General features: G+C 40.7%; 1 protein-coding gene across 2 annotated transcripts in view; it reads right to left on the reverse strand.

Moving 5' to 3' along the window:
• The window catches only part of kcnh7 (potassium channel, voltage gated eag related subfamily H, member 7), a 67,016-nt gene extending 62,135 nt beyond the window's left edge, over positions 1–4,881 (reverse strand). For both annotated transcript variants that reach the window (XM_038716621.1, XM_038716612.1), the window contains exons 1-2: positions 3,329–4,881; positions 2,336–2,566 (exon numbers count right to left, since the gene is read on the reverse strand). In XM_038716621.1, the coding sequence (XP_038572549.1) occupies positions 2,336–2,566; positions 3,329–3,404 (307 nt within the window). In that variant the 5' untranslated portion in view covers positions 3,405–4,881. The remainder of the gene's footprint in view (positions 1–2,335; positions 2,567–3,328) is intronic.
• Positions 4,882–27,846: the final 22,965 nt, after the last annotated feature.

The raw sequence follows: 27,846 nt of genomic DNA on the forward strand, positions 1-27,846 counted from the left end.
GCTTGCAATCTTGTGGTTACCCAATACTGTTCACTAATGGGAGTGCTCACTAATGGGTTCCTGCGTGCTGATTTTTTAAACATACCTCCACAGAACATGTGGAGAAATTACTTAAAGGTGCAACTTTGCAATTTTCTGGTGAGTTTGAGCACATTGTTCTCGTAAAAAAAAAAAAAAAAAAAAAAATGACGACAAAAGAACATTCTTGGTGAGAATTTATAAGATTGTTCTCCTGTTTTCAGCAGCCAAAAATTATTTAACAGTATTATTCTAGGTGATTTTGGTATAAACTATAACATCCTGGCAACTTAACTTCAATAAAAAGTACAAAATTTCCCTCTGAAATATAGTGGAGTATAAAAATATAAAGTCATACACGTCAGCACTTGAGTAAATGTTCTCAGTTAATTTCTACCTCTGTAAAATTTGCGGCAAACATAAAATAAGACATGCTGCAAATCTAAATCACAGGGGCAGAATCTCATAACTAGCACTGGAAAGCACAGGCAAACTGTAGTATTGTTGACGATACTGGATGAGTTTCCATGCCCCCCCACCCCCCCACCAGTCAAAGTTCAGTAAAGACAATATAAAACAAGGCTATGGGTTGCATACTGACATTCTCAAGGGGCACAGGCCCACTCAAAAATAAGCTGACGTCTCCCTCTGCCATCTCCCTCAAGCATTTTTCTGTAACTTTATCTCACTCTTTTGACCTTTGACCCCACACATCTATGTCTCCAAGGATACTATCATTTGTAACTCTCGTGTAAACCGTCTCTGACCTAATCTATATCACCTCTCTCTCTCAATGGGTTTTCTTATATCTGCCTGAGTATGAATTACAAACACACACAGTCTTGAAAGACCATCTTATCACACATGAAATGTCAACTCAAATCCCCGACAGCATCTTGTTTCATTAGCAATGAGAAAATCCATCTGTTTGTAAATAGACAAATTTTAAGCCTTTCTCCAGATCAGGGGGCATATTTTTCTCCGGCACGCATGAGTTAACAGTTGCAAACTGTGGTTAATCACTCATGGATGCTCCTTGGTACTTTTGTCAAATACTCTGCTGCTCGTGAATTAAAACATGCTTACGCTCAGGTCACTGCACATAGTGCTAACTTAGCTGGTGGGAAGAGGCTCATCAGCAACTGTTGTAAATTCAGCTGCACAATTATGACAAAATGCTTAACACCGTGAGCTCATCTTAAGTGCAGCTGATTGATTTTTATTGCTTAATAAGAACTCACACGCTGCAGTTTTAACAATCATTGAGGATAAAACACAATAAAGCTGAAGACTTATTTCCTCTGGGGTCCTTCAACATACAACAAACATCAGACAAGCACATATGGGCGATCACTCCACAGGACCTTTAAATCAGTTAATCCTTATTTGTGCCATAGTGACACCTCACCAGTCGTTAAGCATTATGCAAGGAGGCTTAATTATCTGAATACATGTGTCAGTGTTGCTGGAGCTCACCACATGAACTCTCCCTGAACCAGCACAGTTGATGTGACTGGTTTAAACTTTCACTGTGGAGCTCGCCTTGTAACTCATCAAAACAGTACCAGCTGTCATGCCAAGTCATGATCTACATGCAATATTAATAAGAGGCATATGCGCACCAGTCAATTATCTAAATTATCAAAAAGCTTTACAGATACAGTCCATCACAGACGACTGTCAGGTCTGTGAGTGCAAGCAGGACGTTAAAATGCTAACATTAGAAAATGTAAGTCAGCTGAATGATAGTACTGTACAACAACAATGCTTTTTTTGGAGATAATGAGAACAGAAACAGAAAAACCACGCACCTCACTATGTTCACATTAGTCTTTAGGGAAGTGAGCTATATCCTTCCCAGGTTGCCTTATGCATCGCAGGCTAATGAACATCTTTTCCAGCCACCCAGCTCCTGCATCATTTTAAAACCGGACTTCACAGCAGAGGAAACCTTCACAGCTGCTCTTCCCCCCCTCAGGGTTCTAAATGGGTACACTCAGTGATTTGCTGCTGTAAAATGCTCCAGATAGAGCAGACTAAAAATGACCCACTGTGTACCTAGAGTGTTAGACACTGTAAAAGTCCCCTTTCACACATGTATCCCACGTCTACGCATCTTGCAGTAACACTGCAGGTGGGTCTGTCTTGTGCAGCACACGACAAAAAAACCAAATTCAAACACCGGAACACAAATCTTGACTTGGTTTTCAATCATTCTTATAAGTCAGTGAGATTTCAAAGTGAGCCTATTGCAACAGCTTCATGCCATGTGCTGTACATGCCGCCTGAGCCCACATACACAGCCCACTGCACTCACCATCCTTGCGGTGGTAGGTGATTTCCACCTTGCGCTCCTCTGAGCCCAGCAGCGCCTGGGCCACCTGGGCCACCGAGTGCCGGCTGGTAAACTGGCCGTGGAGGAAGTCACACGTGCACGGCTTCTGCATGACATCCGGCCTGGAGAAGCCGGTCATCTCACAGAAGCCGTCATTACAGTAGATAATAGCGCAGTTCTGTGCCCGGGCATTGGCTATGATGAATTTCTTATCTGTGAAGGGGTAAAGGAGAGATTGGGGAAGTAAGTGTTAGTTTGTTCATAGGCAGACCTATGCAAGACCAATGCTACTTTCACTTGTTGTTATTTAACATGTGGACATATCAATGCATACATTAAAACAATAAATACATTTACAGGGATATAAAAGAAATTAAAACATCTGACAAAAATTTCAATCCACCTAGGTGGGCGTAATGGGCTTACATGAGATTATCACTAACAGGCTGGATTGCTTCACTTGTTTATGCCAATATTGTCATCAGGAAAACCTTTATCGTTGCATCTTATTTATTCGATTGGGGTAGCATTCTGTTAGACATTTCATTTAATATAGAAGAATGCTAGGGAAGCCAGTTTTCTCACATTGTCAGCTGTGAAACTGACAATTCATGGCACAAGTGATGGTTTAATCCTTCGGTTTATTTAATAGGCATCCATCATGATTTGCAGCAACATAGCAATGCAAATAATCTATGATGAATAACCATTACTGGAGGATTCAATAAGGGCAAATACAGTATTTGAGAAACTGAAAGTGTTTCTCATGTGCAGATTTTTAAAACTACAATTTCCACTGGATCAGCAGAGTACAGCACTACAGAACTATAAAACAAACCAGGTGTTTGATATGGTACTAAGCACTATGGTAACAACTGGATAACTGTTCTCAGGATGCAGCAGGACAAACACAAAAGGCAGGCAGCACAACACAACGCACCCACACAGCACTGGACACCAGGGAAAGGTACTCACTTTGTCCTTCGAATTTCCGAATAATTACTCCCAAAAATGTGTTTTGAGGCGCAACATGACCCCTCCGGACAGGCATGGTTCCCTTCCAAAAATAATTGTGATTAAAAAAAAAAATCTTTGAGAGCAAGCCGGTCCCCCCAAACGCCTTCCTTCAAGTTCTAGCGGGTGACAACCGAAGCCAGAGAGGCTCCCCGTTTCCTTTGTCACCAGTCAGTCATCCTCGTGAGAAAATCTCCCCCCTCCGTTTTTTTCCCCCAGCTCCTCGTGCTTCCCTTATTTCAACTCCGTTGCGTGCGCGCTTGAACGCATCGCAGAGGCTTCCCAGCACTCTTAGCTGAGGTGAAGCAGAAAAGAAAGGAGTCGGTAAACCGCAGTTTTACCAACATTTCACCGTCGCTCCTTGAAAGCACTGTGCGCGTTTAGTGCCGGCGCGTGAGTGCATGTACGCGCGCGCGCAGCTCTATTGTTGTGAAGGGAAGACTGATGGTCTCCGAGACCAATGGTTGAGAGGACGACAGACCGGAGAGGCGCGACACCAACACTGCGAAGGGAAAAACCCACATGGATGCGTAGACAAAGCGGAGAGATAGAAGAGGCAGGGCTGGTAACGGAGATTACTCTAACGCGTTACAGCGATGATTACTCCGTTTTGTTTCATGAGCGGGCGTGTAGTAAGCAGCGTAAACGATTTGTAATTGCCTTCTGTCAGACTTAGTCGAATTATCAATAGATTTCCTGTTCCCTCCGTTCATTTCCGACCCTATCTGTAGCCTATAGCGTTTAAAACTCGAGACTTTGGTTCTATGATGCGCCTGACATAACAAAAAGGCTGTAAACCAAGACGGCGAGTAATGAAACATTACTTTTGAGATAAAAGAGGGGGTTGCTTTTGGCACACCGGTGACTTTTCTCTGAGTCACGAGCCCCAATAGTGCTGACGTCAGGGCAGCGAACGCAGGTGTATCGCATATCTCATTAACGGGGAGCCCCTTGGCCACGATCCGGTTGGACGGTCGTGTTTTAAATGTCCTCTCTAGCCTCGAGTTTATGCCTCGCGTTGCACAACGTTGAGTGCATGAAATGTGACAGAGCTCCACCGCCTCGGAGGAAAAGAGGCCCGCTGCCGCACGAGCAGGCGCTGGCCATGGTGCTGTCGAGGCTTTTCACTTCTCCTCCCGCTAAGTGTATCAGTACAACATTTTGTAAGCGGCTTAAATATGGAGTGAGAAGTCAGGGGATCGGCTCAGCGTCCTGCTCGAGGACACTTCAGCAGGACATAGGACAGCTGGTCGAGGACGGGCTAATTTTACTTTTACGCATATTTTCTATAAGTCGATCATATGTTTTGTATGTAAAATCCCTCCACGTACCTAAAGCAAATATAAACTTTAGCTGTCAGATCAATAGACCTATATCCCTCTGAGATGTACTGGGGTAGGAGTATAAAATAGTACACGTAACTCAAAGTTGTGCAGTACTTGAGTAAATGTACTTTCAACAGCTGGATATTTTCTGGATTCCTGTTGGGAAATTGCATTAAATCAAAGAGCATTAAATCATTCATTGTTCATGGTTTTATTTAAGGATCCACATGGGTGTGCCTCTTGTTTTCCCAGGGTCCTGAACATACAAAATGCAACACAGATATACAATAAGAAAGTACACATTCAGTGTATTTCCCTCCCAAGTGTGTCACGACACACGCAAGCAAACAAACGCACCCAGATTCTGGTGGAACATTTGTCCTGGTCTTACACCAGCAAGTGGCATATGCTGCTTTTTAAGACCTTTTGTTTTAACAATGACGACAGTAGACTCCATGTGAAGGCAGCCTTTGTTCAGCACTTTTTTCTCCTTGGCATACACCGACAGCTTGCGGCTGTGATGTGCGGACTGCCTTTTAGATTCTATTGGCTGCTTTAGCACATTTATCAGTACTACTCTGCATCTTGTTGCCCACATACAATTTATCATCACAGTTAACAGTGTAATGATATTTGGAACCATAAAACAAGTTAATCCACAACACAAATCTTTTTTTCTCTCTCTTTCATTTCCTCCACTCTTCTCTCTCTCTGTCTCTGTCACACAGCAAGCACGACTCACTGACTCACAGCGGTGAAACAGTAAAGGGTAGGCTTGCCCTTGAGTCATATTCGCATTAAAGGGAGTGACAACATTAATTAATTGTGTTTTACCTCATATTTTGCTCAGGGAATGGACAGCTGGTAGTGACAAACACCATTTTTACACAGAGGAGAACATTATTATTATTATATTACAATCAGTTTCTTTATACAGAATCTCCTCTTCTACAAGACATACAAAACCTTCCCACAGACAATTTCAAATGTCATCTAAAAGAAATATGTTTGCTCTGAAAAGCTCACTCTACCCAGACCTCAATTTTAGTATTATTAGTTACAACATAAAACCTTTGGGAAACTGGGGAAACAAACACATTATTGCCTTGGGGCCAAAGGCCACATTGAAGCTACAGAACGCTACAACCTACAGGTCCATTTCAGCACGGTGGACAGCTCCCGGGGCTCAACCCTTTGATTCTCCTGTGATGTTTGTGGATTCGAGTGAAATGTCTCAACAGCTAATGGAGGGATTGAAATTTTCTATACACCTTTATATCCCCTTCTGAATTAATCGCAATCTTTTTGATGACCCCCTGACCTTTTATCTAGCGCCATCCTCAGGTCAGAATGTTACTTTGTCCAATACTTTTGATTTATCACCAAATACTTGGAAAACTAAAGTCATTTCAATCAGCCTCAGCTGTCCTTTGTGTTTACCTCCAAAGTTATGTTAGGAGGGTTGCTAGTATGCTAACACACTAAACTAAGATGATTAACGTTACCTGCTGAACAACAGCATGTTAACATTGCTATTGTTAGCATGTTAGCATACTGAAGTTTGCATGTAGCTCAGATATCAGCTCAGATCACAGCGACTAGCATAGCTGTAGACTCTAACTTTTGTTGTCTGAGAATTGAGATCTAGGTTGGGACCAAACACCTGAAACGTATCACATTCCCATCAGTCATCAGGCTATCATGCTAAACTACAATGGTGAACAATATTAATAAATATGTACAGTACTGTGCAAAAGTCTGTGTGGGTGTGGGAAAATGCTGTAAAGTAAGAATGCTCTTGAAGTTCACAAAATGCAAAGTGAGTGAACAGAAGAGAAATCTAAATCAAATCAATATTTGGTGTGACCACCATAGTCATGGACTTCAAAACATTACCAATTCTTCTAGGTATACAGTTTTTGATGGAACTCTGCAGGTAGGTTTGCCCAAACATCTTGCAGACCTGCCCACGGTCCCTCTGTGGATTTAGGCACCCTCAGTTGCTTCACCCTCTTCATGTAATCCCAGATGGACTCGATGATGAGATCGGGGCTCTGTGGGGGCCAGGACTTCTTGTTCTTCTTTATGCTGAAGATAGTTTCTTATGACTTTTGCTGTATGTTTGTGGTCATTTTTATACTGCAGAATAAATTTGGGACCAATCAGATGCCTCCATGATGGTATTGCTTGATGGATAAGTATCTGCCTATACTCAACATCGAGGAGAACATTCATTCTGACCAAATCCCTAACAATCATTTGCAGAAATGCAGCCCCAAACTTGCAAAGAACCTCCACAGTGCTTCACTCTTGCCTGCAGACACTCATTCTTGTACTGCTCGCCAGATATTCAAAATTGTGACTCATCAGTCCAGACCATGTGCTGCCATTTTTCTGCACACTAGTTCCTGTGTTTTTGTGCATAGTTACTCTGCCTTGTTTCCATGTTGGAGGTTTGGCTTTTTGGCTGCAAGTCTTCCATAATGGCCACTTCTGACCAGACCAGATGGGTGTATCAGGGTTCCAGTGTTTTCTGCCAGTTTTGAGCTTTCCATAGTGAAGGGAAGTAAGCATGATGTGTCTTTTATCAGCTGAGGTAAGTTTCTTTGGCCAAATGCTGCATCTACGGTCCTCAGCGTTGCACGTTTATTTGAGCTTCTTCAAAAGAGCTTGGACAGCACATCCTGAAACAACTGTCTGCCTGTGAGAGACCTTGCTGATGCAGAATAACTACCTCGTGTCTTGTTGCTTTACTCAGTCTTGCTATGGTGTATGACTTTTGACAGAAAACTGTCTCAACCTCACCTTGTTAGCTGAGTTTGGCTGTTCCACACCCAGTTGTTTTCCTCCTACACAACTGTTTCTGTTTCAGTTAATGATTGGGTTTCACCCTGCCTATATAAACATTAAAACATTAACTTTTTAAACTGCAAGTTTATTAGGGGTTCATTTTGGGATATTTGAGAAGTGACAGTAAAACCAGTGTGCTCACATCTTCTTATTTCCAAGTGCTCCTTGAATATCTCTTACCAGATGCTATTGACAAGGAGGCTCTGTGGTTAATGGGAACTGATAGCTATAAATAGATAAGACTGTATTTACTCTCCATTTATCTGGAACATCACTTATCTGTTTATGCCCTTTATGAGACTGCATCATACAGAGCAGGTTTATGAGTCATGGTAAGAGAAGGAAATTAAGTTTTATCCCTAAGATGCTGTTAAAGGTGTAATGAATAATTAAGTGGAAATTTAACAATGCAAGAGGGATGTGGTTCATAGTGGAAATACACGAGGGAATTCTGAAGTAAAGCTAGAGGGTTTGAGAATATGTCAGACGAGATAATTGTTGTGGTTATGAGCTCAGCTGTATTCCATGAAGTGCAACCAAGTGATCATTTCTATCAGACTAAAATATTAAGACCCTTTGCCCCCTCAGAAAATATTGTCTGTCGGGAGACTCACTTTGTCCATCAATTTTATGGTCAAATGAATCTATCCAGTGATTGTGTTCTGCAACTGTAATAATAAAGCTTCACTTTATAGACACAAACTGCGAGGATAAAATCTTTACATTTGTAGAAGAGTAGGCAAACATCAGCACTGTATAGATAGTCTGTTGGTCAACGGTGTATATTTGCATTTAAAATTTCAAATCAAGCTGAGTTAGCAGATTTACTTATCGCAGCAAATCTGTAAAAGTACTTTTACAATTTTAAATGCTTCTTGTGACTCAGCCTCAAAAGCCAAAAACTATACAATCTGTCTCAAGCAAAGGCTTTGTTTGAGCAAGGATGGATGTTATTCTCTGGGTTTTGGTAAGACATGCCTAAGTTGATAAAAGACAGAGCTGAAACCTCCACTGTATAATTAGAGCTGAGTCAGCAGGTGAATGATTACAACTTTGCCCTACGGGATCATCATCATCATTATGATGTATTGGCGAAAGAAAAAAATGTTATTACTGTAGAGTGTGACCTTGCCCTGGGCCCTGCTAATTAGATAGACTAATACCGAACACTACAAGCTCCCGACAGGCTGTCACCTATGTAGCAAAGAGGTCCAGATTCTGCATTGCATGTGGTAGAGTGATCCAGTGATACAGAAGGCGTGAATAGTGAGACTGTCCTTCAACCTGAGTTTAAACCCCCTCGACTGCGAACATCCATCCTGCTGAACTGTCTAAGAGCAAGCTCCTGTGATGTGAATCTCTGACTCCTTTCCTCCTCCACTGTCAGCGCTAAATCATTCAAAATCTGCTTTGTCATGCAGAATTTAGGCATGCTGTCGCTGTCAAATAGTCCCTGTCCACTTTATGTGACACAGGATTTAAATGTTAGGACCTACAAGGGGTTTATGCTCCAGATTTTGTGAGTGTAAGAAAGCTAACATGGTTAATTACATCGGTTGCCAACAAACCAGCAGTGATTTCCCCCGGTGGTTGTAAAGGATCTCTATTACTATGAGGCATTTTCTCTGACCTCAGCCCATGAGAGAGGCTCAGTGTACTGTAGCCTGTGCAGTTGTCATTAAATAAACCCCGCGCGGCCTAATCCACTCAACATCATCTCATTCACGAGTACAGACAGGAATGAGTAGTAGGTGTGGATGTGAGTTGAGGCATATTTGTATGTATATGGGGCATCTTGATATCTCTTGACTGCATAGCAGTGTCCAACAGAAACCCTTTTTGAGAGACAGGTTTCACCAGTCTAGAGCCAACACACACATTTATTAATGCAAGAATATTATATTAATATTATATATAATGTTATTATATTATATTACATATTTGCCATAGTATGAGCAAAGTGTAGGGATACAGTGAGGCAAAGGAGAAAAGAATATGTAGCTATAAACACAATTGTATTTCTTATGCTTTGTAGTCTTAGCATCATGTAGTGTTACTCATGCGATGGTAGTGATGCCCATTTCTGGTTTCTGAACAAAATCAACCGCTCTTCCTGACTCTCCAAACAGAATGAGAGACTAGAGACTGTTAAAACCTTTCTAATGCATTATGGTGCTTGTTTTCACCTCATAATTGTCCTATAAAGAGTTTTACAATGGCTCTGAGGATCAACACATTGCAGCTTAGGAAAACACATGCAAACTGATAAAACACAAGCAAATTAAGAAAAATCTTTACTAATTTGACAACATATTTAGAAACAATTGCTGCAAATAGAGAAAACACCCAAATACAAAAATGCAAGTAGCACAGATGACAATGATAACTGTTTACGGAGGAAATAAAAAAGTAATGAACATGGTGACTCACAAAGTTACTGAAGTTGGCTATCCGTAAGTGATTTTGAAAAAATGAAATAAAGTTTTGTTTTGGTGGGAAAAGCTTGTCCATCCAATAGCTTTTGACATTTCATCCAAAACCACAAATGTGAACCTCATGGTAGCGCCAGAGGACACGTTAGGGGATGAAAAGGTCATTGGGATTCATCCTCTGGGGATCTTGAAAGTCTGTACAACATTTGGTGTCAATCCATCTATTAGATGTACAGATATTTCACTGGATACGTGAACACTTTGACCTGATGGTGGCACTAGATGGAAAGTCAGGGACAACGTGGCAACTCATCCAATACTTGTCGAGATGTTTCACTGAGAACCAAAAATGAATCATTTCACTAAAGGAAAAGCCAGAGGATCACCAGAGTCAATAGGATTGGGCATGAACATCTGTACAAAATGTCATGGCAATCCACCCAATAGTTGTTGAGACAGTTCAGTCCGCACTGAAGCGGTGGACCAACAGACCTACCAACATTGCCATCCCCAGAGCAAAAATGGGGCTGCCGATACTGTTGAGGTGGTCATGAAATTAGACTGCCGACGATGATGGTGATGATTAAAGTGGTAATGATGATAATAAGCATAATCATGTTGACAGTAGCATCAAGCTTTACAATGCTGGTTTATCTTGATAGTGATAATGGCTATGATAATTACGCTAAATCAGTTGCATCAGTGAGTGAGTATACCCATGCAAGTCCTGTCAGTGCATAGCTCTGTGAGAAAAGAAATTCCTCTCTATGTTAATCTCCCAACTGGCATTGGCCTTTAGCCTCCTTGCTGCTGGGAGTGTTTTTGAAAGGAGAATATCCCCCCCATAAGCCTGACTCTAACAGCTCGGTTGGTCCATTCATTTTTAGCTTAATCTGTTCAGTATGTGGAGCAATTTAGATCGTGCAGCCAGGCCTTGGCCCCTAATCCACAGATCATTCCAGGGCAAATGGCTGCCTACATCCAGGAATGACCCCCATGGTTTCTCTATTCTCTCTCTGTTTATTTCTGCTCGTTCTTGTTATTGTTGGCCCCTGGTCTCCTCTCTGGCTGGGAGCCAGGAAAGGAGTATAGGAGAAGGCTGACCATCACAGATTACAGCTAAATGATTACAAATGCCGAATAGAACAGTCTCTAAAAATGAGGTAGCCAAAGTGGACATAAAGAAAGGCAGGAACAGATGATGAAGGCTGGCATGAAAGTTATCCAAAACTGCCGGTTAGACTTTTTGTTTTCGCTGCAGTCACCCATCCAACTTTGTCCCGGACTTGTTTCACAGAGGGCCCCGTCCACAGATAAATGTCTCGCCTTTCCTCATCTGCTGTCTTGCTATCTTTTGGGAGAGCAGTTCTGCTTAGCGGTTCATGGGAAATACACGCCGGTGATGCAGTGTTGCCGTGTAAACGATAACCCACGTGTCACTCCAAGATACCGCCGGCGGCTCTCCATAAACCCGTGGCTTTGTCTTCTGTCAGTGTCGCCATCACAGCTAAATGCCTGTGACTGCACAGCTCATCGCCAAAGAGAGGTGTCACCCCAGAGATGTATCACCCTGCACATGTCCCTGTCTCTTTGCTGGTCCACTCAAGGTGCCAAAGGGGAGTGACTGACTCAGGGTGTGTGTGTAGTGTTTGTATGTGTGTGTGTATCTATTTGTGTATGTACTTATGTGACTGTGAGAACAGTGTTGGGCTTCAGCCCACTTGAGGAAGACCATTTTGGCCTGTTCCCACTTCTTCGTGGAGTTATGACCATGGCCAGAAATAATTTGTTTGAGGGCACCACGGCAGAATTTAGCTGTTTGGCCGATCTTGCATCCAAGTTCCCATGAAGTACAGTGTACACATTGCACCATAGATAGCGGCATCATTTTACATTTGCACAGAGACTCCAAAACTTCCTATTCATAGTTCCGTAGATTTATTAAGGTAATAAAGTGGGTAGAACTGGGGCCCTGGAGAAGCTAGGGCCAAAAGATTACATCATAATGCAGGACCCTGTTAATATTTTACTTTAGTGGTGCAAAATAACCAAAAAGCTACAGATACTGCAGATAGTAAACCTGGGGATTTGGGGGGTCCTAGAGGTCTGGGGGTCCAGGGATTGAAGCCTATTCACTTTGATGATCCCCTGACCTTCCATCTAGCAGGTTGAAGGTTTTACTTATGAAGTTAAACAGCTCTACTTCTAGTAGATGGATTGGAACAAAATTTTGTACATTCATGGTTCCCAAATGATGCGTGTTGCTCATGACTTTTTGAGTAGCGCCAACATAGGGCTGACATTGGTGGTTTTGAGTGAAATGTCTAGACAACTGTTGGATGGATTGCCATGAAGTGTACGTGTGAGAAGGGTTGCCAAAAACATATGACATGCCTTGCAACCTCTGGATAAATAACAAATCAAAAGAGTTTAGTAGAGGGTTGCCTTTCATCATTAGCGCAAATCCCAAGCCAGGTCTCAGATCAACGTCTTGTGCCAAGTTTCTACATTTAGCATTTCTTTGCCCTACACTGACTCCTGCCAACAGACCTCAATGAATTTCTCTGTCACTTATGAAATGACAGCTGTGGTGCCAAGCTCCAGTGTTACGGAGCTCCTCGCTGTCTTCTCCTCACACAGAGCTCGCCTTGTAAACATGTGTAAACACCTGAGATTTGCACTCATCCAGCACCTATGTGTGTAATTAAATGAGACATTGATTGCCATTACAGATGGTGACAATCGTATCTATTTATGAGAGCAGCTGGATGATTCCCAGCTACAGAATCATTTTCTGGCAACAACAGTGAGTTGGCGTTTGAATCTAAGGAATGATACTGGAAGATCCACAAGTCATCACTCACTTGTCAGCAGAACTACTCTGGATACCATTCAATTTCAAACATAGCCAGCTTTCTACAACATATAACAAGATTAAAGTTGTAAATGTGAAGCAAAAATTGCAAAGTTCACACCCTTGTTCCACTTTTTAGTCATTGCAGAAAACAATGTGAGCTCTAGCGCCACATTTCCCCCATAAAATCTCCTTGGAAACGGTTTTATCTGAAAATTAGATGTTAACTTCCTAGCATTCAAGACATTTGGAGATACAGCAGTTAACAATTCATTATTGATTGTCTGAGAGATCAAAATGAAGATCATATTGCTGCATACGCTCAGTACAGTGCATACTACAAACAGACAGGATTAGACTAACATTATGATGCACTGCGTTTAGTGTTGACAGAGCACACAGGGACTGAGGTATTTTTAGATTTAGTTTACCTATTGAATTACTTTCTATGCTGGTAATCCCTTGTATTTCTCTGATGATTTGTAGGGAGTCCAGTAGGTGGTCCAAATCCAGACCTCTAATAATATAGTTGCAATAACATATTCACAAATCGAGCAAGAGAAATTTTCATCCTGTAGTTATGCAGTGTTTGATCCTTTCCCAATGAAATACTCATATGGTTTTTGTATGGTATTGCCATGTGTTATGCTGAGATAAGTTAACTGTCGGCTGGCTGTAGCTTCAAATTTAGCATACAGACATGAGACTGGAATCAATTTTCTTACCTAACTTTTGGTTAAAAAGGGGGGGGGAGATATGTGAATTTCCCAAAATGTTAAAGCATTACTTTAAATGATGCAATATATGTGTTACAAGTGCACAGCATGTTCTTCCGCACTGTGTCTACTAGGAATTTAAATGTTCTAAATGTGTGTGTACCTGTGTGTGTTAAGTCTTGTCGGTTTATAAAGGGTTGATGGTTTCAGATGGCCTAACCATTAAGAGGTTATCCCTCTGGAGACTCTTGGCTTTCTATCGCTGGCTCAATCCATTCTGTTCATTACCATACTGTTGTCAAAACCTCTGGCAGCACTCCAGCCAACCAAAGCCATCTCACCTCCCCCCTTCCCTCTCCTCTGGTCTGTCTCTCGTTTGCTCTCATTCTGTGCCAGCTCCAGCCGGTTTTGGGGATCAGGAGCCAGGGTTGCCGTGGCAACTTGTCCTGTCCCTATCGCTGGATGGATCATCCCTGGATTGTGTTCGCCGCCACCTCCAACTCCCCACAATGCACACACAAAACAGAGACACACACACACACACACACACACACCAGCTTCTACACCTCTGCTTCTTTCAGCAAGATTTGTCCTCTAAAACACAGGTTTTTGATTTCTCTTTCTTTTTGTCAATTTTCTCTTCCTCTCTCCTCTCTATCTGTTTCCCTCAGTCAGCCAGGTCGGGGAGCTGACGTTTTGTGTGGCAGTAAAAGTCAGATGGAATAAGCTTTTATCAAAAGCTTGTTAAAGTGGAGTTATAGGGTCAGCCATACCTCTGTGGGATTTCCCATCATGCCACCTCCACTGGAAAGGCATTAGTCAGAAAGTCAGTGGCTCCAAGATTCAGATGCTACAGGGAAGAATTAGTTATCTGCAGCTGTCCAAGAGAGAGGGAAAGGTTTCATGACACCTTTCATGATACCTTTGTCATGTGTCTCTAAATGCCGCATGTTGAGAGCACACAGATGCATGCATGTACAAGAAGACACCCAGAGTGATTCTGCTTTACATGCAGCATGCAGAAAAAAATCCTGTGCACAAATACACATTAGGACACAGATAAGAGACATCTCTTAGAGGGAGAGCTGCACTAGAGGCAGAAATAATCTTACTGGATCAGTTAAACCTCAATGGATGGAGCCAAAAAAAGTAACATTAGACTGCACTGAAGCAAAGGGTAACACAAGAGGTACTGTATCTGAGGCTACTACCTGCAACTTATTAATTATTTATAATATAATTATTGTAATTAGCAAGTTTACCCTAGTGTTCTGCCAAATAGTAACTGTATTTGCTAGATCATGAACTCCCTCAGCACAATGAATGAATGGGCAAGGGTTAATAGTCATGCTAACAGCTCTGTTAGGCTTTGAACTAAATGCTAATGACATTATGCTCATGCTCACAATGCTAACTCGCTGATATTTAGCAGGTATAATGTTCACCATATTTACCATCTGAGTTAATTGTGTTAGCATGCTAACAATTGCTAATTAGCAATAAACACAAAATCTATTTAAAGCTGGTGGGAATGTCATTAGTTTAGCAGGTATTTGGTCATCAACCAAAGTCGTGAACTTGTGATAATGCTAGATAAAGCTTAAGGACGTATTTATAATTCATTTTGAGTGGAGCATGAATGTCTGCAGCAAATTTTATGCATTATAGCATTTCCATCCAATAGTCATTTCACTCAAAACCATAAATGTCAGGCACATAGTGGTGCTACAGAAAAGTCACTAAGATTTATCCTCTGGGGGGGCATGAGTGTCTGTACCACATTTTATGGGAATCGAGATATTTCAGTCTGTATTAAAATGGTGGGTCAATTGATCAATATAGAGCCACTTCACTAGCATGGCTAAAAAGTCTACCCAGACATTAGAAAGATTTTTACATTATCCTCTGTACTTTATTTGTCATTCAATTTGCAACCTGTACTCTAAAAACTGTGGTTCTTTTTCCTTCAGAGAGTGTTGCCAAGTTTCAAATATAGTAGCTCTTGGCTGATCAAAAAGTTGCAAGTAGTTGCCAGATGATTATATTAAATTAGATTTCAGGTGGATATATTTGCTGTAGCGCCCAGCTCTCAGAGGACAGACTGGCCTGCGCTGTGTATTAAAAGCACTATGATCCCGGCATCATCACTTTAGATTAGACATAAGATTACTGCGACGTGCGCTGGCACAAGCCGCACCAATTTACAACCACAAGCTTTGGGAGTCAAGACATTGCTCCCCACAGCCCAAATAATACAGATGCATTTGTGTCTGGTTGCTCTTGACAAATCAAGTCACCTGGGGTGTCTGACAAGTTGCTAAATCTTGTAACATTTATCTGCCTGTGAAAAATGTTGGAATAACCTAAATGCTAATCTGCCTATGCACATTACTAAACACACACACACACACACCATCGACTCTGCATATTATCTTGACAGGACAATCCATTTAAAAGATGTCATACAAGGTGAAGTTACCCACTGATCAATCTCCTCCATTGATTAATGGCTTCTGACATTGAAAGATGACTGCAAAAAGCTCCTACATTTAGCTTATTGACGTGCTGTATCGAGTTGACGGCTGATGGAGAATCATTTTCTAGGATAGTGAAGCTACCCAGCTGATATAATATAAGAGCTGAATATAGAATGTAGCTTTAATCTACGAGGATATTTATAGTGTCCCTACTCAATGTCTCTTTAAAATGTAATCAGAGACTAAGTTAAGTGCTTTAGTGTCTCCAAAAGCACGAGTTAGTGAGGGGAAAGTGAGCAAGGAGAGGGTCCCTCATCTGAATGGCTTGTCTATACTGCCCAAGTGCCTCTGAGCAAGACATCAAATGTGTACAAATTCCCAGCATCCTAGCAGAGGGACAATGAAAAAGGATACTTCATAGCGGTATTTTGTCACTTCTGAACAACAGCTCTCTTCCAGTCTTCCTGTACTGGGGCTACAGGAAGCCAAATGGACTGACATTACATTTAATGTTAACTTTCTTGCTTATTTATGTCAAATTCTAACATTTTTCAAATTCTTTGCCATGTTCCAAATGAGGTGGGAAAATGTATCCTTGAGTTGTTAAACTCCTCAGATATCCCCCTGTTCTGAATGCTCTGTTTTAAACTGTATTTTCTACTAAAGGCTCGGTATGATGTTGTTCCGAAGGGCCAGTATAAGATAGAAAATTCTTTTTTTTAACTTTGAATCATGCAAAGCTAGAATAGAGGAGTCACGGAACTACACTATAGGGCTGGAAATACAGTATAATAGGTCTCCTTTAAAGAATAGTTTTACATTTTAGGAAATATACTTTTTTTGCTTTCTTGCAAAGAGTTAGATAAGAAGATGGATACGCTGTTAAGTATGAAGCTAGAGCCAGGAGAAGATTAGCTAAGTGTAGCATAAGGGACTTCCCTGTGTCCAACTGAAAAATGGTTTCAGCATGTAGCTTTCCGTAAAACCACAACCTTACATTTTTGTACGGACCAAACAAATGACATCCATGTTAATTAGTGAGCTTTAGAGGTGGTAAACTAACTCGTGTTCTAGCTTCAAATTTAGAGTACAAACATGAGAAAGGTATCGATCTCCTAATCTAACTCTCAGCAAAAAAGCGAAAAAGTGTATTTCCCAAAATGTCGATTTGTTTCCTTAACATTACAAAAACTGCTGCATTGCATAGATGATTGGTTGGTCAATAAATTATGTCAAGATGTCTGGCCCATTTTGTTTGAACCAATTATACTTTTGCCAAAAAGGCACTGCTGTTTTGTAATTGGGCTATTTTGTATACATTGTACTTCCACTGCAACAATTCATTCTACCTGGTTTATTGAGTGAACAATGTGAACTGGTGTCAGTTAAACAAGGGTGAAAAACAACCAGTAATCTGTAACCAGAGACATTCACACTGAGTCTTAGTTTACTCAGGTTATAATGATGTAATTAAACACAATTAATTAGAGCTGTCAGTGCTGATGGTGTGACGCCATCGGTGCATCTTCAGTGTAACAGGAGCTACTGCTTCTGTTGCTGTCTAATCGAGGGCAAGGGAAACTATAGAAGGTCCTATAAACTTAGACAATGGCTGCTACAGCGCTAACAGGATTCAGTTTCTCTTATAGGGCACCTCTGAAGGCAGCTGGCCTCATTAGATGCTACACAGTTATGTATAGGTAAGGAGAGATGCCACCTGCAGAATCACCTAGATAATTTTACAAAATTTTGGTTTTACATTAGTCTTTACAGAACTCTCCCGAGAGTGACAGTGGTGACACACTGTATAGCGTCATCCCAACCCTTAATATTTTATGAAGTGGTTGCCATTATATATATGAAGCAGAAGCCAGAGGTGTGTTACTGTGAAAACTTGGTTAGAAGAGATGTCCAAGCTGAAAGGGAAGCACAGGTGTTAAATCTAAGTTGTTACAAGGAATTTCAGCTTTTCAGAGAAATGTGTTGCTCATATTTTAACTCATCTCATTGGTAAACAATAAGTTTATATCGCCATCTGCTGGTGATATAACTTGAACACACCTATCATATGTCTGGTGAAACAGTGTGACATCCATAATCACCATTTCTACCAGAAATGAGAAATCAATTATTTTCTATGGACTTGGGGCCCCGTTGGGAAGTCAAAGGTCAGCTGCTACAAAGCACTGATGAAACTTAATCAGTGAAACTAAAGATCCCATCTGGACACGTATTTTGACATACATGTTGAATAAAAATGTGTCTTATATGTTTTTTGGTTTGTTGATCTCCATCACTCTGAAAACCCCAAATCTATGAATATGCAAATATTGTTCATTTCAAAACTTTAACCAACATAATATGTCTCCTTCTTCACTAAAAAGTCCATTCCCTGTCTGCGACTCTCGAGTTTCTACATCACACTTGTAATGCATAAGTTGCATATTGGACCATTGCGCCATATTGAATCAATCATCCAAATATCAATGACTACTGCATGAAGTGTTTGATGATTAATAGATCACCTTTTTGTTTTATATTAATGTTCAGCTGATGGTCTCACTTTGATAACTTTATGCAAATGTTACCTTATCTTATTATCATCCGTCATTAGTGGTATTAATCATCATTCATCATCATAATCATGGCATGGCACACACTGTCTTCTTGAGAGTCCCTGTTTCCCTGCTTACTGCTTGAACTACACTCTCCTCCTGCCCACTCTGTTAGTCTCTTCCCTGTCACACACCTGCTCCTCACATGGCCAGCCACCTCTCCTGCTTCCACCTGTCCAATCACATCTCTGATTGGGCAGCTAATCAGAGATGTGATTGGACCAGCCTAATGTCACTATAGAAATTGAACCAATGGCTTGTGGTCCACCAAAGAAAAAGCCAGATCACCAGTACATGGTGAATTAGGTAATTAGGGGTTTGAAACTATCCAGAATCTATCCAAGTATTTTTATTTTCAAGTTTAATATGCAATTACATTTTATTTATATAACTTATAACAAAAGTTATCTCAGGGCACTTTTCAGAGCACAGGATGTTCAAAGTAAAAGTACTCAACAGGTAACAGAATGACCCATGTTAGTGTTTAATATTGTTTGATATTGATACCACTGCCCATCAGATCCTATTGCAGAGACTGGAACATTTCATTGGCATTAAAGGAACTGCTCTAAGCTGGTTTAAGTCCTATTTATCAGATCGATTTCAGTTTGTACATGTTAACGATGAGTCCTCCATGCACGCCAAAGTTAGTCATGGAGTTCCTCAAGGATCTGTCCTCGGACCAATCCTCTTCACTTTATATATGCTTCCTTTAGGCAATATTATCAGGAAATATTCCATAAACTTTCATTGTTATGCAGATGATACTCAGTTATATCCATCGATCAAACCAGATGAAACTAATCAGTTAGCTAAACTTCAAATGTGCCTTCAGGATGAATTAAAACCTGGATGACCTGTAATTTTCAGCATACAGCATACAGTAAAACATAAACGTTACCATTTGATGCACTGTACCAGATTATAGTTTCAAGCTAATTCACATCTGCAGTCCCTTGATAAAGATAAAACTGAAGTTATTGTTCTGGGGCCTAAGCACCTCCGTGACGCATTATCTAAAGATATAGTTTCCCTTGATAGCATCGCCCTGGCCTCCAGCACCACTGTGAGGAATCTTGGAGTTATCTTTGATCAGGACATGTCGTTTAAGTCTCACATTAAGCAAATTTCAAGGACCGCCTTTTTTCACCTACATAATATTAGAAAAATCAGGAACACCCTGTCTAAAAATGATGCAGAAACTAGTCCATGCATTTGTTACTTCTAGGCTGGATTACTGCAATTCTTTATTATCAGACTGCTTGAAAAAGTCCATTAAGACTCTTCAGCTGATCCAGAATGCTGCAGCACGTGTTCTGACAGGAACCAGGAAAAGAGATCATATTTCTCCTGTCTTAGCTTCTTTGCATTGGCTTCCAGTAAAATCCAGAATAGAATTTAAAATCATTCTTCTTACCTACAAAGCTCTTAATGGTCAGGCACCATCTTATCTTAAAGAGCTCATAGTACCTTACTACCCCACCAGAGCACTGCGCTCCCAGAATGCAGGGTTACTTGTGGTTCCTAGAGTCTACAAAAGTAGACTAGGAGCCAGAGCGTTCAGCTATCAAGCTCCTCTCCTGTGGAACCAGGTTCAAGTTTGGGCTCAGGAGGCAGACACCATCTCCACATTTAAGAGTAGGCTTAAGACTTTGATAAAGCTTATAGTTAGGGCTGGCTCAGGTTAGTCCTGAACCATCCCTTAGTGTCACGAGGTCTCAACTATGACTATGCTGGGAGGGTCTGTGTGTGGTTGTCTGTGTTTTGTTACTTTCTGTTTCTGAGTGTGTGTGTGTGTGAGGCTGGCTGGTGTGTTTTGGTTTTTCTGTTGCTCGGCCTCTCTCTCTACCTTTGCAGTTTGACAGGAGGCGTGACTGGTGGGGAAGCATGGGGCTGGCTCACTCACCTGTCTGGCAGACTGATTAGCACACCTGATCCATATCATGTCGTTCTGTGCTGCTTCATAAGCCCTGCAGTTCTCCTCAGCCTTTGCTGGATTGTTATGTTGCATAGAGTAGGTCTTTTTGCTGGCACCCAGCCTTCTTGTGACCACTGTTCTCTGTTAGGCCTTGTGATTAACTTCATCTTCATCTTCATCTTCATCTTTGTCTTTGGTTTTCTTAGTCTGGAGAGGACGCCTTCCCTTATGCCCATACCTGCCTGTTTTTTCTGTAGGAGCACACCCTGACTGCCGTCCCTGCCTATCGTCGAGCCTGCCACCAAGCTCAATCACTTACTCCCACCTTGTCTTGCTTGCCTCGCAATAAAGTCTGTGAAAAGGCCTCCCGTCTTTGTCTGCTTTTGGGTTCTGGTTAAACCATATCTGACACTTAGTTATGCTGCTATAGGCCTAGACTGCCGGGGGATTTCCCATGATGCACTGAGCTCCTCTCTCCTCTACTTTCTCTCCCTCTGTATGCAACCTCATCCCATTATTGCATGTTACTAACACAACTTCTCCCCTTTCCGGTAGTCTTGTGCTTTCTCGTCCCTCTCCTCTCTCCTCCTATCACTTCCTGCAGGTTTTCTGGCTCTGGAGCTGTGGAGTCTGGATCTGTGGCTGCAGGTCACCATGTTCCTGCTCGACACCCTCTGCTACAACCACTATTGTTACTAGTTCTATTGTTATTATTGTTGTTATAATCATTAACACTATGATTATTATCATTAACACTACTATAAATATCTGTACCATTTTTCATTTAGTCTATAGCAACATCACCTTTACTGTCTGTACCTCTGTGTGTATATTGTGTAGGCTGCCTCCCTCCCCTCTCTCTCCTTCCATCCCTCTCTTTTTCTCTCTGTTCCTCTCTTGCCCTCTCTCTCTCTCTTGCTCTCTCTGTCTCTCTCTCTCTCTCTCTCCTTCCTTCACCCCAACCGGTCGAGGCAGTTGGCCGCCCATCCTGAGCCATGGTTGTGCTCGAGGTTTCTGCCTCTTAAAGGAAGTTTTTCCTTGCCTCTGTCGCCTAGTGCTGCTCTTGGTGGGAACTGTTGGGCTTCTGTAAATAGCATCATAGAGTACGGTCTAGACCTGCTCTTTTATGAAAAGCGCTGTGAGATAACTGTTGTTGTGATTTGGCGCTATATAAATAAAATTGAGTTGAATTGAATTGAATTGTACATTGTGTTAATGAATTGTTATTATTAATGCATGAGCATGTTGCTGCTGGCTGAGGTGGGGCTAATTATAACAAATAATATAACAATTTTATTTATATGGCGCTTTTACAAAGTGCTTTACATGGTTGAACCTGGATTAGAACATTTCAAGACAGAGGCAAATAAAATCAGGCAATTAAAATAATACAGCAATAATGAAATGACATAAAGTCCTGACACTAAAGATAAATACTAATAATGGCACAGATTATTAGCAGAACCCTGCCTGAGGATCTGAGGCTGCGTCGTTGCTAATAGGGGAGCAGCAATTCATCAGTGTAGCTGCAGGCTATACATCCAATTTAAGTTAAATCTGCGATCTGCAGAATGAGTCGGAGCAATGGCTGTCAGAAAAAATGTAGTAGAGTAGAAGTAATAAAGTAGCATAAATCACCTCAAAACTGGACTTACAAGAATTGTTCAATTTCAAAATATTCACTTAGATTAGGAGGTAATATGCTCATTGCCTTCTTTCTCGCTGAGAGTTACATTAGAAGACTGACACTGTCATGTCTGTCCATTAAATAAGAAGCTCGAGCCAGCAGCTGGTTAGCTTATCTTAGCATAAAAACCTGTCTTGTCATCCTTCCCTCTTGTGTATACATAGTCTATGTGCTTCCCTTGTCTTTTGTCATTTTGTCTGCATCTCTTTCTCAAGCCAGCCTATTCCCTATGTTTCTCAGTGTTATTGGACCATTTCGGATTTTGTATCTTGGATAATTTCCTGTGCCTATCCGGATTTGTTTGCATCTTCCCACCGTAAGCTTAACCTTTTGTTTTATGGTTAATAAGTACGCTAAAACTGAACCTGCTCTGGCTTGGTGTTCTGTGTCTGGGTCCTATCTCCAATTTTCCTGCTCCCCGCTTGACTAACCACAACAGTACTTCCACCACAACACAGAAAATCCCATGTCAATCAAGACAAATAATAGCTTTCACCTTGACGCCTTTAAACTTTATTTGGAAAGCTCAGCAGACAGTTTTACCAGACAGCAAATAACACCAGGAAAAAGTTATGAAAGCAGTCAATCACATCCGACCCAGGTCTTCACCCTGATCTTCATTGAACAGACTTAATTTGATTAACCGTGATCATTTACAAGTGTCTTCTCAAGGAGGAACACAATAAGCCATTATGCGACCCATCTGAAAGAGGAGCAACAACTTGTCTGACAGCGCAGACTCCACGAACACACAATCACAGATGTCAGTTGACCTTGGCTGTAAGGTCAAGGCTCAGGGCGAGCTTGATTTCATGATATGACTTGTGTCTCGATCAATCATTTACCGCACCTTGTCAAAGTAAACCTGGTGTCGGCCCGGGCCTGCAGCCAGCGTAGCCGAGTATCGCTTGCTGTCATTAACTATATAACAACTAAAGTAAGAGCAGGAGCAGAATGAAATTGGAGGAGTGAACTTCACTAACAGAGTAATATACCTGCCAGATAGATTCCAGTCTATCTCCCTCTGTCTGCGTCCTTTTCTCCATTAGTCAGCCTGAATCATGTGTGTGTCTGAGTTTGTGCGTCTGCACCGTAGACCTCGACCAGGACCCAGTCGAGATGAGAGGCCTCGTCATGTCTGAGGAGATCTAAACCACTTAGAGGATGAGCGGTGGTCTGAGCTCCCTTCAGACATCCTAGCGCAGCATTCTGGTGAGAATAAGATCCTGGAGTAGCCCTGTTTAGCCACAGATAGCAGCTAAGTGCCCTGTTAGTTCACTCTATCTCCAACCCTTCCAGCTCGATACCCAAGAGCCTCTTAAGAGACACTGTGCAGCTTTTTTCCCTCCTTTCAAAAGCAGCTGAGCTCAGAAAAACACATTTGTCACACTGGGGAGCTTTACAGGCATGAACGCCTGTTACAGTCCATCAACCTCCCCTTACAGTATAGGTTTATAGACACAGGCTGCATTTGTTATGCTATTAATGGCAAGTATTTGCTTTGCATTTTCTCACTGTCACTGAGTAAAGCATTCCTGAGCATTCTGTACTCCCATGTTAAAAGATAAGGCGGAAAATTTTCAACAATAGGCTATCTATTATCCAAGTCCATTGGCCCATTATAAAAACAGGTCACAAATTCATACTTTCAATTTAAGAAAGGCCCAGTAATTTCCATCTGGATGCTGTAGTTTTAAAAAATGTTTCTAAAACAGGAATAAATACAGAATTTGTTGGGGACTATTTTCAATGGCAAATTAATACACATATAGTGCTCTAGTAAGTATTTACATGTGGGATTAACTCAAAATATTTATTGGTAAAACATGACAAACATATCAGGTTATTAAACGGAGAAAGATGCAACAAGATGCAAAAACAATGAGTGAATTGAAACCAAGGCAAAAACAACAACAACAAAGAACAGGGCTTGTGTGTGAGTTAAGAAGATATAGTGGCTATTGTGTTTGTAAGACAGTGTGATACCATCCAAACCAATCCTTGATGGTATGCCTTGTAGTTGTGTTGGAATGCAAAGAGAAAAGAGAGACAGTTTTTTAAAATTGTTTTTGGATAACTAGGACCCTTATTCAGCTGCTCCCCCAGTTGCATGCCATGTTACTTTATTTAGGAATATGTCCTACATAAGCAAAATACCAACATAGTATCATGATTACATTTTGACACAGGGCCCCCAAGGGTTTCAAGGTTGTGTAAAAATGCAGGGAGCCACCTTAAGACGAAGACTGAGATCCTCTGACAGGACGTTGCCAGACGTAAAATTGCCTTTAAAGGGGGAAAACTCTTGTTTGAGGCAGTTAGAAAGACAAGTACTGATTAAGCAACCTCCTTTAATTTTAAAGTGAAAGTGAACAAACAGTGCATGCTCTGTGCTACAGGACCAGCTCACCTGACTCTGTAGGATAACCTTATACGGGATATAGGTTTACTGACACTAATACCACTGGGTTACGTGGAAGTGGCCAGGGGTTAAAGATTTCAAGAAGAATGCATACTGCACTGCACTTTGTAACATCTTTATTTCCATGCCAGGCTCGATTTAAAGAGACCCGGAGCACACATGTCAATCAAAATCTCACATGTGTGATCTCTTTCCGTTGATGTGAGGTGGCAGGAATCACTTTCAGGCAAAGGGAGCAGGGTCTGGCTTGGAGACGGTGGTGAAAGGCAACCCAATCCAATATCTGGCTGGTCACGTGTTGTTGTTTGGGTTTCGTTGGGATTCTGAGACTCTTCTGCTTAATGAGAAGTATAGAGGTCAGAGTGTGAACTGCAGGTGAGACAGCTTAATGGACCAATGGAATGAGAAGTATTCGTTTTGGTCAGATTTTGAGATTTCTATATTTCTACATTTGTAAACCTGTGTGCCATAAAGCAGGCGTTAAAGTGGAAAATAAAACTAAATGGAAAAGAACTTCAGCAGAATGATCACACACTTTCTGCTCCATATTTAAATATTCATGTATGTACACTAGTGGGGAAACTCTGTAAGGAGAGAATGGCCAAGTTTCCTTTCAGACTATCTGACTTTATCAATAAAACACCCATATTCATCAAATTACAACCTCCACTTAAGCAGAGTACAGTGCAGGATTCATCACTATACAGTTCCATAATCTACTGTCGGACTGTCACATCAACTAGAACCTGTTTTTATATCAGGGGAACTGTTAAAGCCAGCACACCCTTTTACAGCTCTCGCTTTAGTTCAGCTTTAGCTGCAGTCATAAATCATAAAAAAGTGATCAATTATGATGATGAAAGCAGAAATGGAAGAAAAGGCAAAAGACTATTTTGCACAGGTAAGACAAATTACATCAAGAGTCCGTATAAACGTCTCAGAAAGAAATGAAAAACAAAGTGGATCTAATATTAGCACATGGTAACATAACACATGATACATGTCACAACATGTGCCCCTTTCAGCTATCACATACTGTCCATCACTCAATATTTGCACAGCAAATGAAAAGGCTTATTGTGTGGCCATTGTACACCATACAGTGGCCAAGATAGGGCGAGGCAAATTTATTTTAAAGTTGAATTCAAAGTGCTGTACATAAGAGACAAAAAGGCATTAAGACAAGATGTAATAGAAAAACAGGGCTATATAAAAAGACATAATACGATTTAAATGGATGAGGTATAAATGAAGCTAAATTAAATAAAATATCAGCAATTACAGTAACATATGAATTGATATGAGACTTTCCATTGCATTCAATACCAGCAGATGGCGCTCCTTTTGCATAAATGATACAATACAAACAATGCCATCTTGCAATAGACTACCTCAAACACAACACTGCTTTTTGTTTCTTATCTGTTTCTGCCTAAACTGAACATTCGCACCATATTCAATGACTTCAGTGATTTTTCCATCAATCAAAGTCTTTAAAAAACAAAAAAAGGAAAGAAAAGGAAAAAAAGTGTATGTCTACTCTGCTTTGAACAATAATTTCTCTAATTCTTTAAAAAAAAAACACAACTACTTTTAAATACATACTGACATCCACTCCTATCTTCGACAGCTGGTCACAAGAGAAGTCCATTCTCATCGTATGTGCACTGGAGGTTTCAAGTTCCACATCACACTTAGTTTGTTAAGTATACACGTGCATAATAATGACTTTACTACGCTTCGTCCAATTGCCAGAGGAATCCGGCTGACAAAGCAGAGACTTATTATTGGTCGAGGGAGGCAATATTTTTTGTTTCTGATTTACATTTTATTTTTAGGAATGATTGGCAGTGTAATATAAATATAGTCAAACAATAACTATTAAATATCCATATGGATCAAAGGAAGGAGAATATTTGGAACAAGCTTAGAAATTACATTCAAATCAAAGATTACTACTCAGAACCATTTCATTTACAGAGAAGGCAGAGGTCCCTGCAGATTCCAGCAATGTATTCATTATTTTATTAACTGAAGATGTTTTTATTGCAAACAACCAAATATACTAACCCAGCTAGCGCCCACTAAATTCTGAGATTTATACCTACAGCTGCATTTACATAAAAATGTTTAAAAACCCAGAAACATTATGTAACACACAAAAACATTTAAATAGCTAGTTTGGTATGAATTGGAAAACCATATGACATTACAGGACTCCACCTCTTTGGGTTGTTATTTCCTGCATCTCACAAAGTTCCCATACTTTTTGAATCATATTTTTAGAATAATCAATCACTTCTTATATTGTCTGAGGGAGGGTCGAGTTTGAACCACCGAACAGACGTTTTTCACAGCAGATATTGTGAGTCGTCGCAGCAGGAAAAACGCAGGTGAAACACATTTTGCTAGCTTCATTCTATTCAAGCCATTGCATGGAGCCAGCATGCACAACAGCAACTCCCCTAAATTGAATGCAGTATTGTTTTCAGTTACAATGATAATGACACACGCCAAAATGTCTGCTGGGGAAAAGATCTAGAAGAACAACAACTTTACTTATCCCCTTGGAGAAATTCAATCTATTGTGACACATTTATTGGCAGCCACTCTGACAAATAGATTCAATACTTCTCTCAAAGCCTTCTAACACTTTGGGATATTTGGGAATATCATGATAGAACACTTCGTCATGTGCATCTGTAGAAATTCATCATGTAATATCTACAGATCATGCATAATGTACAGAATAAATGTAATAAAAACTGATCATTCAAACCATTTCCTATTATTTAGTAAAAATATTGAGCTAACAATATAAATCTGCACTTAATTTCAGTTCATTTATTTGTTTATTTGACAGGGACAGTGCTCATTAATTAAGAGTAAAGTAACTGTAAATAAGCCAGAGTTATCTTAACAGGCTACTTTTTTGTCCTTGGCCTGGTTATTAAAAAGTTGACCTAAAATAAAGAATTAAAATTAAAATGACTTATTACAGTCAGCACATAAAAGCGATATACAGAACATAATAAGAATGATAACAATATAACAAGTGTTTATATTTGAGTTTAGTGGCAATTGAAAAAAAAAAAATACAGTAACTTGACACATGTTGTAATAAACAAATCTCATCTCAAACATTATTATCAGTTTTATTACATGATAAGTTTCTACTGCATC

This window comes from Micropterus salmoides, unplaced genomic scaffold (assembly GCF_014851395.1).
Source record: "Micropterus salmoides isolate LMB-PRFRI ecotype aquatic unplaced genomic scaffold, ASM1485139v1 Ms_hic_scaffold_1, whole genome shotgun sequence".
Classification (NCBI taxonomy): domain Eukaryota; kingdom Metazoa; phylum Chordata; class Actinopteri; order Centrarchiformes; family Centrarchidae; genus Micropterus; species Micropterus salmoides.